The following is a 12,820-nucleotide window of genomic DNA, read 5'->3' as shown; positions in this document are numbered from 1 at the left end:
ATCAAGATTTGAACCTAGGACCTCCCATCTCAAGGCCTGACTCTCAATCCGCTGAGCCACCCAGCTGTCCCCTAGGCTGTAACATACTTGAGAAATGCCATTTGGGGATTTATTGCAGGAAGTGATTTATACATTTTTTCAGTTCCTATTTTACCCTCTTGTTCAAGAAAATCAGGGGAGTTTTCTTTGATAATTTTCTGTAATATGATGGTTGAGATTTTCCTTTTGGTCATGAATTTCAGATAGTCCAATAATTCTCAAATTGTCTCTCCTTGATCTTTTTGCAGGTCAGTTTTTCTGTTTTTTCAACAAGATATTCCATATTTTCTTCTTTTTTCATTCTTTTTATTTTGTTTCCTTTTAAATAAAAAATTGATCTGGAGTCTCATCACCAGATGTATAAGCATATTAGTAAAGAGAGGGAGGAGAGAGAGAGATATATATTTCAGCCTTAATAATTCAAGGTAAGATTGGATTCTATATTTTAGCTGAGGGAGGTCCCCTGCATGTTGCTGTGCTGCTTGAAAAATACCAACCCAGGGAGTCCATCTATTCAAGAAAGAAAAAAGGACATTATCCTCACACTCATCTTCTAAACTCCACTAGCTCCTCCTTCTGTGATGATTTTTCAAGTTGATGGTCATGCTGATGCCCACACTGATGCTAGAGAACACCATGGGATGCCAGCATATGACATGTTACTCTGTGACACCTATGTGCCACTGGTGGAGTACTTGGGATATGTCTTCTTGGTAATTTATTTTACACAGTTTTATTGTTTCTTGATGTCTCATGAGGTCATTAGCTTCTATTTGCTCAATTCTATTTTTTTTAAAGAACGAATTTCTTCCATAACCTTTTGATCTTTCTTTCCCATTTGGTTCATTCTTCCTTTTTTGGAAGTCTTTTATTCATTGGATTTTTTGCCTCCTTTTCCAGTTGACCTATGTTGCTTTTTAAGCTATTATTATCTTTTTGCATTACTTTCATTTGTTTTTTCCCACTTTTCTTCCACCTCTCTTATTTGATTTTTAATTTCTTTTTGAGCTCTTTCAGACCTAATATCAATTCCCATTTTTATTTGAGGTTTTGCATGTGGTTGCTTGGATTTTATATTGACTCTATGCCTTGCTCTTTGTCTCCATCAAAATTTTCTATGGCTGGGTATTTCTCTTGCTGTTTGCTTATTTTCCTGACCCCCTTTTTGCCTATAGACTTAGAGTTATGAAAGCTGATGATTCTGTCTCCTCTGTGTGGAAGAGAGAAATTGGGAAGCATGCAAAAGACAGAAGCAGTGGAGGCTGAGTGGTGACCTGTCAGTCAAACAAAAGTTCTGATTTGGAATGTTACCAGGAAAACAGTTGGAGGCAAAGCCAACTGCTGGCTGCACTCTGGTTTCTTTGTTGCCTTGTTTCAGGGAAGGAAGAAGGAGATTTTTGGTCTTTTAACCTTGGAGACAGAAAAGAATGGTGGCTTGGTGACTTTGAAGGCAGTAGAAAGAAGGACAATAGTCCAGATATCTCTCTGACTTGCTCTGTTGATGAAAGACATTTCTCTCAATTTTCTTTTCTTCCCTACTAGAAGAGAACTGGAAAAAACTATATATTCACTATTCTCCAAAGACTCATTGTAGTATCAGGGAAATCCCCAACCCTCTTACCTCCATTCTCTATCTTTCCTGTCTTCTCCAAATAAACCCCTTAGTTAAGATAAAAGAAGATAAAGAGTATTTCATTTGAAACATCATTAACTCACCCTGAGTGATTTAGAAAGAAGAAAAAGAAGAAAGGGGGAGGGGAGGGGAGGCTGAAGGGAAGAGAGGGAGGAAAGTAGGTATAGAGGGAGGAGGGAAAAGACAGAAAAAATAACTGTGGAAGAGAGAAATTGGGAAGCATGCAAAAGACAGAAGCAGTGGAAGCTGAGTGGTGACCTGTCAATCAAATGAAGGTTCTGATTTGGCATGCTACCAGAAAACTAGTTGTTTTCCCAATTTCTCTCTTCCACATCTGCTGATAGCTTACAAGACTCACCACTCTGAGCTATTTTTCCCAGGGCTAGGTTTTCATTATAGCTCAGACTTAAATGAGTAAAGCTCTAAAGACTTCCAGACCCTTCTGAGGGCTGGTGCCAGGGCTTGAGACTTTAATGGGTGGGTGTAGGCTGTGGTGTACTCTGTTATTGGCATATCCAACGTCCTGGGATTCAGAAGTTCTTCTATTCCCAGGCTCAGAACTGGACACAATAGATGTATGTGTGTGTGTGTGTGTGTGGGTGGGTGGTCAACCCTCACTCCTCTGTGTGCATTTTTACTTCTGTTTTCCCCTTACCCTGTGAAAATCAACTCTGCCTACCTTTCATTTTTTCCCCCCACAGGCAAGTCCTCTCTTTCCATTTTTCTGTTGTTTTTTACTCCTCTAATTTTTAGATAGTTTTAAAAGATTGGTATGGAAGTATTCTCAGGATAGTTCAACTTTCACTGCTACTAATCCACCATCTTGACTCTTCCCCCAGGGCTGTTCCTGAAATATCTTTTCTTCCCTACTAGAAGAGAGCATTGATGAGAACTGATAACAGTTATTGAGTCATATCAGAAAAGTTACAGGCATTTATACAGTGTTTTAAGGTTTGGAAAGTATTTTTAGAGGCAGCTGATGACTTAGTGGCCAGAATACTGGAACTGAAGTTAGGAACACTTGAATTTAAAACCTGCTCCAGGCACTTAAGAGCTATGTGAACCCAGAACACGTTACTTAATCTATCTTTACCTCAGTTTACTCAGTTGAAAAAATGGAGATAATGATAGCACCTACCTTCTAGGGGTTGTCTCAAGAATCAAGTGAGATAATATTATAAAAGCAGGTAGTAGAGTGCCTGGCACAAAAAGTGGTGTTATATAAATGCTTTCTTTCCTTCCCATTCATAAACTATATAGCATTTTATGGTTACTACACTGAGAGGTAGGTGCTATCATTATCTCCATTTTATAGATGAGGAAACTGAGACAGACAGAAAATACTTGAATTTTCTGGGGTCACATAAACTAGGAAATATCTTAGGGACAGATGTGAACTTAAGTTTTTCTGACTCTAGCCAGACTCATTGCTCTAGCCATTGAACTACCTAGGTGGTACCTAACCAGAATAATATAGAGAAGGTCTTCCTGAATTTGTTTCTGTGGCATATGTATATGCAGAAGAGGGTAACCATTTTATTAGGATTACTATCTTATTAATTTTAGTAACTGCATCCTTTTAATATTTTTTCACCATTTTAATTGCTTTTATTATATTTTTATGGGCCATAAAGACCTCATTGTATGCTAACACCAGATCTGAAACACTGGACTGGTTTGAATTATGTCTGACCCTAGCATAGAGACCCAGGAACTTCAGTGACTTTCCTCATCTTTTCCTGATTTTTAAAACAAAATTGACAATCTATATTAAAAATGACCAGGAAATGGACAATAGGCCCAGAAATTAAATGCAGCCAGGTAGTGAAGTGGCCTCAAGTCCTCAAGTCAGAAAAACCTCAGTTCCAACACATGAACAATTACTGGTTATGTGACCCTGGGTAAGTTACTTAACTGTCTTGCCTCAATTTCCTTATCTATAAAATGAGCTAGAGAAGGAAATGGAAAATTCTTACAGTATCTTTGCCAAGAAAACCTCAAATGGGGTCATCAAGAGTGAGATAGGATTGAAAAAGACAATAATAAAAAATTACATACAGTGAAAATTAAACAGTTATGATGAGTCTTGAAAGTACATTCTAATGGTTCTACCTAGTCTTCATTAGCATTCACATTAAAATAAAGCAACTTTGCCTTTTAACCTCTTAAAGGTCTAACCTATAATGTGTTCCTCTTCATATCCTGCTGACATAGATGTGGGGGAAAGAGCTTAAGCTAGGAATGTGAAACTTAACTCAACTTTCTTTTCTTTTTACTCCACTATATGGGATTATGAGTGGAGTCCACCACCTTGCCATGACTTGTTCCTTACATTTTGGCTGTGGTGCAGATATAATATTTTAAAGAGAAGAGGTAGCCCACATTTTTTCTTAATTTTTTTTTAAAACCCTTACCTTCCGTCTTGGAGTCAATACTGTGTATTGGCTCCAAGGCAGAAGAGTGGTAAGGGCTAGGCAATGGGGGTTAAGTGACTTGCCCAGGGTCACACAGCTAGGAAGTGGGTAAGGCCAGATTTGAACCTAGGACCTCCCGTCTCTAGGCCTGGTTCTCAATCCACTGAGCTACCCAGCTGCTCCCTTAATTTTAAAAAAAATTTGTGTTATTTTATATTTAAAAAATATTAGCATTTCTTCATCTACAAAATTGAAAAGAAAAATTGGACATAAAATATAAATGTTTATTATGTATATAAAATTTGCTTTTAAAAAAGATAATTTTAAGAAATTAATCTTAGTCAGGTTTGTCTGTGTCTCTTCATCTTTTTTTCTATGCATTTTTAAATATTGCAATTTTCTTTCCTAATTTTGACATCCCTATTAGTTGTTCTCCCCCTTCCCTCTCTTTAATTGCCTTAAAATTAACAAACAAACAAACAAAAAGCTCTGCCTTGTAATAGATAACCAGGTAATGGAATAGATAGAACAATATACCTAGAGTCAGGAAGATGTGAGTTCAAATAAAGCTGCAGATACTTAATAGTTGCATGTCCCTAAGTAAATCTCCAAACTTCTATCTGCCTCAATTTTCTCATCTGTATAAAGGGGATAATAAGAGTACCACATACTCTCATGGTCTTTATTAAGATAAAATCATCTAATATTTATACTAGCTATTATTATTAACAAATAAGCATAATCAAGGCAAGTCAGTAAATATTTATCGAGCTCTTACTTTAGCAGAACAAGTCCACACATTAGCCACATTCAAAACTGTTTAGCTGTTTCTCCAATCTTCCATCTGCCTTTACGGTTGGGATGCAACCTCTCTGAGGCTTGGTATGGGCCATGAGAACCAAAGAAAAATATACTATGATGATAGTACATCATAGGGGAGGATGGAAGAGGTTGGTAAGGTGAAGTGTGGAAATGGTGATTACCATGAAGAAGTATGACTCCTTCCATGTCAGCATCTAACTCAATAGAGCAAAACTTTATAAGACATCACATACTTAATAGAAGCTATAATATCCTCATTAAGACTGGCCTTTTATGACAAATATATCAAATTTCTTCAATGAGTTCCCATGTGGAATAATTTCTCTTTCCCTCACCATCCTAATTGTTTTCCTTAGATGCTCTCTTATTGTCTCCAAAATATGTTATTCAGACCTGAACATAATATACCAGGCATGACCTTCTTAGAAGTGGAGATGTTGGTACTATCATATATCTCATCTGAATGCTCATGCTTATATCAATGTTGCATTATTTCTTCACCTGTTATCAATTTATAGGTTCTCTACATTAAGATTATCTGACCACATTTTTTTCTGGAGTTCCACCTATGCCTTTGATTTGTTGTAGTTAAATTTTATATTTATATAACGTTTATTCTTATTGAATTATCTATTATTATGTTCAGCCCATCATTCTATATATTAGTGTGGATTGCAATACCAGTTTTGCTATTTGACATGATAGCCTTCTAGCCTAAAAAATGATTAATTAGGAAGAACATCCTAACAAGGAGATAGACTATCATGTAAGGAAGTGAAATCCTCAATAGTCAGTTACTGACTATATTATCCTGAGACTTATCCTCTGTTTGCCTCAGTTTCCTTGTTTGTAATATTGAGATGATAATAGCACTTACCTCTCAGGGTTGTTTTGAGGATAAATTGAAATAATGTTTATAAAACTCTTTAAAAACCTTAAAGCACTACGTAAATTTTATCTGTTTCTATTATTAAATGACATAGAATTAACTGAAGACTAGAACTTGATTGCAAAGTTCCCCTCTTGCCCTCTGTGCTGTTCTCTAATCCATGTTTCCAAAGTATTAAGGCAACTAAGGAGACCCAGAGCACATACCAATGCCTCCTAATAAGCCACAGTAGGAAGAAGGGGCTGACTGAATTTCTGAGTCATGCATGGAAGTAACTGCCGAGATTCCACTCCCATTGGGACTGCTAAGCCTGACATATAAATGCAGATGATACCAGACTCCTTTGCACACCAGGACAAAATCCAAGCTGGGTTAGTTGTTAAGGTGAGTGATACATCTTTCTGTAGCTAGAAGAGATGGACTGGAGTTCTGATGGGCATGGTTAAGTTACTAATAGGCATAGAGAAAATGGTAAAGGGTAGATGGGAACATAGTTGTGATCAGGATAAGAAGGCAATAACAGGAAGGAAGAAAGACTGAAAAGTACTAGAAACAGTACTTATAAAGGGAAGGTATTGATGGAGCCAGGGAAGGAAATAGGCATTGAAAAAATAATGAAGATGAGTCCAAGACAAGTGAAATCATACCATTAATAAATGGTAGAAGCAAGATTTAAAACTTGTAGTTCTTAAATTCAAGTCATGAATAAATATTTCATATCCGTGTAAACAATCTGGATATATATATATATATATATATATATATTTTCATATATACATAAGAGTTTACATAAATAACTTGTTACTATATTATATCATAATCACATTATTTTTATTTATATTTTATTATGCTTTATATTAGAATCAGTAAAAGATGCAACGGTGGTTTTTCTGAGGGTTGATTCCACCAGTGATTAGAAAGGATGATAAGATCTATGGAAGATAGAGCAGGGACAGAGTAGAGACAGAATAGTACAGCCTAGCTCTATGCCCGCTGCCTTAAGAGTTTGCTAGTGTGTGTTAAGGTGCTGCCCCATTTAATAATTAGGAAACCAGGAAAGCTATTTGTATTGAGTCAAATGTAAGCAGCATTGCCCACCTTTGATCTGATTTCCTATTTAGCTCAACTCCTATGGAGTCAGAACAGGTCAATAGGAAAGGCATTAGGATGGGGCACCAGAGTTGTGACAGTGTATGGATAAAAAGATGGATTTTAAAATTTTGTTGCCATTATTTTGTTCAGTAGTTCAGTCATGTCCTACTTTCATGCTGCCATTTGAGGTTTTCTTGGAAAAAATACTGAATTGGTTTTCCATTTCCATCTGTAACTTGTTTTACAGATGAGTGACTTGCTCAGGGTCACACAACTAGTAAATATCTGAGGCTAGACATGAACTCAGGAGGAGGAGTCTGCCTGACTTAAGGCTCAACAGTCATTCACTATATACCCCATCTTCCATTATTTACATTTTATCTATAACTTTCTTATGTTTATACAATTAACAAAATAGCATTTGCCAATTTCCAAAGCATAAAGGCTCTCACTAAAAATTTAACCATTGACTCTCACCAGCTAGTTGTAGCTGATTCTAGCACAAAAGAGAATATTCTTGCTTGTTCTCTGGACCTCAGCTCATACTAGTTATTGGCTTGGGGATTTGCTCTATGGCTTTGGCCTTGGGAATGTAGTCCTTATACAGAGATTTTTTGCCAGTGATACTTTCATAGAGCAGCATAAAGTGAGATACTTGATTGGCAAGTATTTCTTAGCTAAGGAACTAAAGACAAATTATGAATATAATCCTGACTTTCACAAATTTTCTGAAATATCCTTGGCCAACTATTGGTTTCCCTTAGAATATTATTTTAATCTGTGTTAATTTACACTTGCTGACTGTAATACGGCATTGAAGAAACATCCTAGGATGTTATCAAATCCCTTATTTTCAACCATGTTATTCATAATCAGCATAAACTTATCTGAGTCATTTTGGAGTTGACTGGATGACTTCAAAGAAAATAAGAGATATGAAAATAGAATTTTTTGTATTAGTAATTTTCAGCTGTGTCCAATTTTTTCTGACAGTATTTGTTTTCATTTTTTCCAAAGATATTGGAGTGATTTCCTATTTATTTCTCCAGTTCATTTTATAGATGAGAAAACTGATGCAAAAACAATCAAATGACTTGCCCATGGTCACATAACTAGTAATTATTTATGGTCAAATTTGAACTCAGGAAGATGAGTCTTCTTGGTTCTAAGTCTGGCACTCTATCCACTATAGCACCACTGTGCTATAGAAATTAGCAAAGTAAAATTACTTAGGGATCTTTGATTAGAATCCTTAAAAAACAGAAAGGAATGTTCAGTCCAATCTTCCATCTACAGTAAAAGCTTATGTACACTCCAATGGAGTGATACCCCCAATTTGACATTTGGCATTTTAACTCACCAACTATTTATTAAATATTTTTGAAATTAATTTGTTTCAGTAGATTATGTGAGTAGATAAAGGAGTAGATAAAGCACAGAAAATGATAAGATCATTCATTTTGGGATAAATAATTCAAACTACACATTTGAAACGAAGGCTTGAACTATTTGCCTAAACCAAGTGGGTTCTTTTAAGTTTTTGCCCTAGAATACTGATTTAAGGTTTTAAGGTAAAACTCTCCAAAAGAATACTGGGCATCATCAGGAAAGAGATATTCAATCAATAAGCATTTATTAATAGTGTTCTATGTGCTGGAAACTATGCTAAAAGTTGGTGTGTGAGCTCCTTTATTCTCCAATGACCAACTTCAGTTACTTTGCAAGTTTCTCCCAAATGACACATTCAAACATTCCTCCTACCCTTCCTATCTATGTCTCATACAAATCTAAAACAAAAACAAACTATTGTATGAAATGGCTGCTGAATTTCTATAATTCTTTTACTTGGGATTTAATGCCTATTGTTACAATTCCTCATCTCTGTGTCCTCAGACTTAGCTTCTCTGGGCTTTATATTCTTTATCAATAAAATGAGGGTTTGTACCATGCAGGAAGATCCCATACTATGGTAGAAAGAGATCTCAGTTTGTTATTTAAGAACTTTGGGTTTGTGTCTCTATTCCTTCAATTACTTCCTGTTTGACTTTGGGCCTTAATTTCTTCATCTGTTGGGTGAAGTAATTATTTAGGGAACTTGGATAATGTGCACCATAGTGGCAACACATAGGAGTCATGGAGTTATGTGGCATGTCAGAAAACTGGACTCTTGGGTTCCCCACCAGAGTGGAGTATCAGTGTGGCAGAGGTAGCACAACATGACCACAGATTAGGGAGCAAGGTCATTTTAAATGAATGCAGGAAGCCATGTGCATCTTTTGACTTTCATTCAGGTCTCTGATTTCTGGGGTTGTGCTCTCTTTCTTTCTCTGAGATGATTTGGGCATCTATGGCAAGTGGGGGCCTCAGCTATTCTCTTTACTAATAAAATGGTTATAAATCTGGTAATAAGCCTTGAGATCAATTGTTATTTATTACACTGTAAAATAAAAGGATGTGGATAAATTATCTCTAATATATGAAATGATATGATCTCTAAGAAATCCCTTGTAAAGTATTTCCAAAAAAATTGCAAAAAAATTAAACAAAAAAATTTATCTCCCCAAAATACCAACTGCCATATTATGAAGTGTCTTGAATGTAAATGTAAATGTAAAACAAATCAGTTTTCATTTCATTTTAGGAATAATAGGGAATTGATGGACAATTTTGGTCAAGGAAGTACTACAGTAATATCTATACTTTACAAAAGTGACTGGAAATTGTATTGAGGATGGATGGGGAAGGGAAAGACTTTGAGACAGGATGACCAATTAGGAGGCAATTGGAGTAGTCCATGTGAAAGAAGATAAAGGACTCAGCTGAGATAATGGTTATGTGAGAGGATTAGAGGAAAGAAGACAGATGGTAGGAATGTTATTGGGTTAGAATCAACAAGACTTAGCAATTGATTCAATATGGGGAGAGAAATAAGGTTAAAGAATCAATCTTGTTGCAAATCAGTTACCAACATGATGGTGCCCTAAGAAAGGAACAGACAAGTAAGGAAGAAGGGACAGATTTAAGAGGGAAAATAATAAATTCTACTTTGGTTTTGTTATGTTTCAGATGAATTGGAAAGCCATCACAAACACTTAAACATAGAATAGATGATATTTTTTGTGTAATATTTTATAAGAGATTCCTATTCATCTATGGATTGCCAACTTGGCATATTTTCTTCCCAAATGTCTACCAAAAACATATTTGCTAACCAATTGAGGTCCCTTTTGCCTTTTAACAAAACTCAGTTTCTTCTGTTTTTCTAAGGTTATACTTTTGCCTTGGCCAGTAATATTCACAGTCTCTTAACTACATCTACCAATTTTCAGTACCAGAACTTGATTGCCTCATATCTGTTCATCCTAACACATAGTGAGAAGATTCAATATTTCTCCATTTCATAGCTCAAGTCCCATATTTGAAATTACTCTGATCTTTAGTTTCCTGGCTTAGGAACACCTCCAGGCCTCTGGTCATTGCAGAGCAGAAATATAAGAACATAAAATGTGGGTAAGTTCCTTCTGTCTCCAATGACAAACTCCAATTATTTTGCAAGTTTCTACCAGATTATGCATTCAAACATTTCCCACTCTCCTCCTGTCTATCTCTCAAAGAAGCCTAGATACAGATACATCAAAGGTTTACTCATGTTAGTTTCTTTTTTAAACAGATTTATTGTATTGTAATAAATGAAAGTAATATTATTAAATGTAATATTAATAAAATATTGTGGTCACCATTATAAAATCAACTCCAAAGTCAGGAGTCTATTGGTAGCTCTCAACAATGTAATTTTAACAAAAAATGGAAATATATGAAAAAGGGAAATGTAGGAAGGGGACAGAAAATCTTACCTATCTAGAAAAAATACCCTAGGACAAAATCTGAGGCCTGCCAAGCCACATGGTCCACAAAGCCCTTGAGTGCCAACCCTGAGAAAGAGAGTGCTCCACCCCACACCTTTTATCCTTCATGCTCTGTACTTCCTGAAACATACCCACGCAAAAATGGGGTGCAGTGTAGGACAAACTTAGGGAGTGGTTTCTATCATCACCACCCCCCTATGATTCTATTGGGAGACAAGTATGTTGAAATCTCCCAGATCTACATGCCTCGTCTCCCCAATGAATCATTACAAATAATCAGCTTATCTCTTACAAAAGGTACATACAATATTGTACTATCTAATGGGAAATTACAATAACGAGGCATGAGAGAAATAAAAGAAAATGAGAACAAAACCAATGATTGGTAGGTACATTGAAAAAAGCCAATTGGTGGGCAATCTCCTTTAGCATAAAAGTTTACAATCAAAATAAATGTGTTCAACCCCTTTCAATTCAATCCATTACATCCCAAAGATCACATGCAGTGTATGGCTTCTTCAGGCTTCCCCATGGTGCCTTCTCCAAACAGTTCACTTTCTTGATTTAGGGAGTTAGTGAGCTTCTTTTGCTGAAATTATTCTCAAGAAAAGAAAAATTTTAAATCTTGAATTTATGACAATTAAACAGTATCAATATTACTTTATAGAAAAAAGAGAACTCATTAGTAGAATTTCTTTGTTATTTGGTTGGTTTTTATGAGTAAGAATATGATTTTTCTCCCAAACCATGCTTTCTAAACCTGGGACCTTTCATCTTTTTAGGCAACAAAGCCCAGGAGTGAGGAGAGTAAGCATAATACATCTGTTACTTGTTTGCTGTCATGGATAGCACCAACTACACATTCCACCCAACTGTCATCATTTTGAAGGCTATCCCAGGCCTGGAGAAAGTTCAATTTTGGATCTCCATCCCCTTCTCTTCCATGTATGTGGTGGCACTTGGAGGTAACTCCTTGTTGATCATTCTTATCTGGATGGAGCACAGTCTTCATGAGCCCATGTATATCTTCTTGGCCATGTTGGCTATGACAGACTTCTTGCTCTGCAACACCATCATGCCCAAGATGCTGGCTCTCTTCTGGTTCCAAGCTGAATCTATTTCTTTCCAGGCTTGTATCACCCAGATGTTTTTTGTCATTTTCATCTTTGTCATGGAGTCAACAGTTCTTCTGGCCATGGCATTTGACCGCTATGTGGCTATTTGCTTTCCATTGAGATATACCATGATCCTGACCCCTTCTGTGATCTGGAAAATTGCAGGATTTTCTGTGGCCAGGGGCCTGGTCATCACTTCCCCTTTTGTTTTCCTAGTTGAGCGGCTGCCATTTTGTGGAAACAACATCATTGCTGATACTTATTGTGAATTGACTAAAATTTCCAGACTAGCCTGTGCAGACATAACTGCCAATAATATTTACACACTGGTGATGTCTTTCTTGTCCACAGGCTTAGATGTCCTTCTCATTTCCATCTCCTATGTGTTTATCCTTCGAGCTGTTTTCAGACTCCCATCCCGTGATGCCCAGCTAAAGGCTTTGGGCACTTGCAGCTCACATGTGTGTGTCATACTCATGTTTTATCTGCCAGCCTATCTGACAGTGCTAACTAGCCATCTTGGTTGTGGAGTCTTGCTAGCAAATCTTTATGTGGTTGTACCCCCTGCATTGAATCCCATTATATATGGTGTCAGGACCAAGCAAATCCGAGATATTGTCACATCAAGACTCTCCCAGTTGGGTCTATGGTTCAGGGGGGAAGGAGTTCAGGAAGACTAGGCAAGTTAAGATATTCTGTGTGTGTATTGCTCTGGATTAGAGATGCTCAAAATTTGGTTCCATTTTTTTGTTATGATTATGACACCAAAGGTGATTCCTTTCACATGTTTAATTAATCTTATAGGCTATACCTAAAAACAATTAATGATATGTAGCATAGAGAAATTTTGATAGATGATATAATTCTCAGTAAAAATGAGATTTGCATTGGGCATCTAACTCAGAAACTTCTAACAGCTTCCTTTTACTTAACAAAAGGCTGTAGCAATC

General features: G+C 36.4%; 1 protein-coding gene across 1 annotated transcript; it reads left to right on the top strand.

Moving 5' to 3' along the window:
- The first annotated feature begins 11,596 nt into the window (after positions 1–11,596).
- Positions 11,597–12,550, top strand: LOC100023025 (olfactory receptor 52B2-like). The gene has a single exon (XM_001374655.3). The coding sequence runs from the start codon at positions 11,597–11,599 to the stop codon at positions 12,548–12,550; it is 954 nt and encodes a 317-aa protein (XP_001374692.3).
- The last annotated feature ends 270 nt before the right edge of the window (positions 12,551–12,820 follow it).

This window comes from Monodelphis domestica, chromosome 4 (genome assembly GCF_027887165.1).
Source record: "Monodelphis domestica isolate mMonDom1 chromosome 4, mMonDom1.pri, whole genome shotgun sequence".
Lineage (NCBI taxonomy): Eukaryota > Metazoa > Chordata > Mammalia > Didelphimorphia > Didelphidae > Monodelphis > Monodelphis domestica.
This window is presented reverse-complemented; position numbering and strand designations above follow the sequence as displayed.

Bases quoted from the DNA above. Each gene is read 5' to 3' on its own strand.
- LOC100023025 (XM_001374655.3), top strand. From the start codon at position 11,597: ATGGATAGCACCAACTACACATTCCACCCAACTGTCATCATTTTGAAG.